The 2,858-nt window shown below is 37.6% G+C and overlaps 1 protein-coding gene across 1 annotated transcript; it reads right to left on the reverse strand.

Moving 5' to 3' along the window:
- Positions 1-936: 936 nt before the first annotated feature.
- Positions 937-2,232, reverse strand: LOC111055694 (tigger transposable element-derived protein 2). The gene has a single exon (XM_022342961.2). It carries the CDS (start codon positions 2,230-2,232, stop codon positions 937-939), a length of 1,296 nt encoding a protein of 431 aa, XP_022198653.2.
- Between the last annotated feature and the right edge of the window lie 626 nt (positions 2,233-2,858).

Here is a 2,858-nt window from a genome sequence, read left to right on the forward strand (position 1 = left end):
ATTTTGTTTTTTGGTCATAAAAAATACAATTATTGAAGAATAATATTTTAAAAATGTCTAATATTTACTTTACTATGTTATGTACTATTTCAAATCTAATTATGCCAAATATATGTATGAAATATAGGAATAAAAAAAGATTTTCCAAAACCTTACACTTTTTGATTTTCAAAAAAGGTTGCCTAAACTGGACCCCTGGGTAAAATGGCCAAAAAAGTTAATTTACTGAACTAGGAAAGGGAATAAAACTAAAATAAGTAAATAACAGTTTGTCAAAAACCAATTTCTATTTTATTTTGATATTTTTCAATGTAAAAAAATGGAAATGTGTAAATTTTAGGTCATTGAGTTCAGTAAAAAAGATTTAGAAAGTCATTTGCAAAAATCGCAGATGTAAATGTCTTTTTCTGCTCCTGCACAGAGTACATGGGCCCACATAGAGCACATTACACACATGACCCAAAGCTCTCCTTTATTGTCGTCTGTAAACTTTCCGTCGCAAAACATACAAGCTGCATCGTCGTCTTTAGCTGGAGTTATGCCAGGAGGTACCTCGAGTTCTGAATTCCCAGATGAGACACTCTCGGCTGCTTCACTGCTGGATAATTTTTCATTTTCTTCAAAAAGTCGCTTTTTAACTAGTTGTTTTCCTTTCTTCCCGTTTGTCTGAGATCCTCCAGCAACACGGTTCTTTGACTTCTGCTGTGCTTCCTTTTCTTCTTTAACTTTTATGGCTTGCTGTAACTGAGTTTTATAAAGGGTAGAAGTAATGACCGTAGACTTGCAGACCTTTCGTCCTCTATTTGATGTTCTTTTCTTGACTTCTGGAATAGGGGTTATGTCAAAAGGGCTGATATGAGAAGATGTGGTAGGGATCATCTCGAGTTCTTCATCTGGCAATGGAACTACTGGACTCTTTGATGTTGATGGTTTATTTCAGTCACACACTTGAACAGCACCTTGTTCACTCGGAGTACTTTGGTTCTCATTTGTTGGTGGGTTCAGATTTTCACAAATAGTTTTACTTTTATTATTCAATACACCTTCATAAAAAGAGGAATCTCTGTGTTTGTTAGCTTCTTCTATGTATTCAGCGTCCGAGAATATTGTTTTGTTCAACGGCCATATCCCAGTTACTTTGAATCCATTGATCGCTACTTCAGCTCTCTGACATTTGATGTAGGCCTTGCCAAATAACTCCATAACATCAAATGCTGTAACAGGACGTTGGTTAATTCTGAGCCACTTTCTGATTTCTTCGCTGTAGTGGACTTTCAATGGACCCATGAAGGTCTTGTCCAATGGCTGGAGTTTGTGGGAGCAGTGGGGTGGCAGAGAAAGAATGGTCACATGATTTTCTTTTGCCAGGTCAATTAAATCAATGTTTTGTGTGTGGCTGAAGTGCCCATCCAGCAACAAGAGCACAGGTTTTTCTTCTGTGGGATTGGAGAACTCAATAAAATGTCGAAACCACTGTGTGAAAGAGTTGGTTTGAATCCATCCAGAAGGATGAGCGCTAAAAATAGTGCCAACTGGAGCTCCTTTTTTACGATTCTCGCTCATATTCTTTCTGGGGAAAACTACCAAGGGGGGCACAAAAGAACCACTGGCACTCATGCAAGCTACAATAGTGATTAGCGCTCCACGCTCTCCTGAAGTCAAGGAAGCAACCTGTTTTTTCCCCTTAAGACCAACAACCTTTGCTACTTTTGATTGGACAACTGTTATTCCACTCTCGTCAACATTATAAATTCTATCAGGAGTAAACTTTCCCTTCTCATAAACTTCATCCAAAAGACCAAAAAACATTTCAACATTTTCCTTGCTAAACCCAAGAGCCCTGCTATAAGAAGTCCCACTCGGCTTCCTTTCAGATAGCTTAGACTTGTGCCTTTGTAGGAAAAGACGAACCCACTTCTTCCCTGCAATTTCATTTTTGAATGGGTGAGTGATTTGATTTCTTTCTGCCAATTGCACAGCGAGTCTATGAAGATCTGTACGTGTGAGTCCAAAAAAAGATGCCTTCATCGCAAGACAGTAAGTAACTAGCTCCTCTTCTATACCTTTATTCAAAACTGTTGGTCTGCCCCTCATTACTTTAACTGCCTCGTCAGGTGTACCGTACTTAACATTAGATAATCTCATAAGAGTAGTTTTGGGCACACTGAATTGTTTACAAGCTTTTTTCCATCCCATTTTCTTTTCACGAACAGCGTCTATTGCTTTGACCATATCCGATTCTTTCCATTGCTTTGCTATTTTCCCCATTGTTTTTCAGTCTGAAAAAGACATAAAAGGAAATAGAATTTCGGAAAAATAACTAGACCAGTAGATATGTAGGGGGTCCAGTTTAGGCAACTGTTGGGAGTCCGATTTCGGAAACTCGCGTGTTAATTTGTAAAACAACATATTTAATTAAATACACATCCCAGAGAAATAATTACATGGTCAAATAATACCTTAAACATTACCATTTAAGAATATATTAGGGTTGAAAGATTTACCTGTCATGTATTGTGTCAATCTTGGAAAAACAAAGCACTCACAAAAACTTTGGAAACTTGCAAAACACGTAATGGCTGACTGACAACAAATGAACAGCAGAAGGTGATGCTAACGCTCTTCTGCGTTGTGGCTGAACCTTGAACTAGCATTTATGCTATTTCCCCGCTAGGTTCCAGCACTCACCAGAGCCAATAACCATGGGGGTCCGAATATAGGTACTTTTTTATTGCAAAATAAAATAGGCCTATAATTAATTATCTTGAGCTAAAATGAACAATTAATATTTCATCTCAAATACCGGGTTTTTACAGGAATTAGTAGACTGGTCATTTACATTCTACAAACAAGTGTCA

This window comes from Nilaparvata lugens, chromosome 5, assembly GCF_014356525.2.
Source record: "Nilaparvata lugens isolate BPH chromosome 5, ASM1435652v1, whole genome shotgun sequence".
Classification (NCBI taxonomy): domain Eukaryota; kingdom Metazoa; phylum Arthropoda; class Insecta; order Hemiptera; family Delphacidae; genus Nilaparvata; species Nilaparvata lugens.

Bases quoted from the DNA above. Each gene is read 5' to 3' on its own strand.
- LOC111055694 (XM_022342961.2), bottom strand. From the start codon at position 2,232: ATGGTCAAAGCAATAGACGCTGTTCGTGAAAAGAAAATGGGATGGAAA.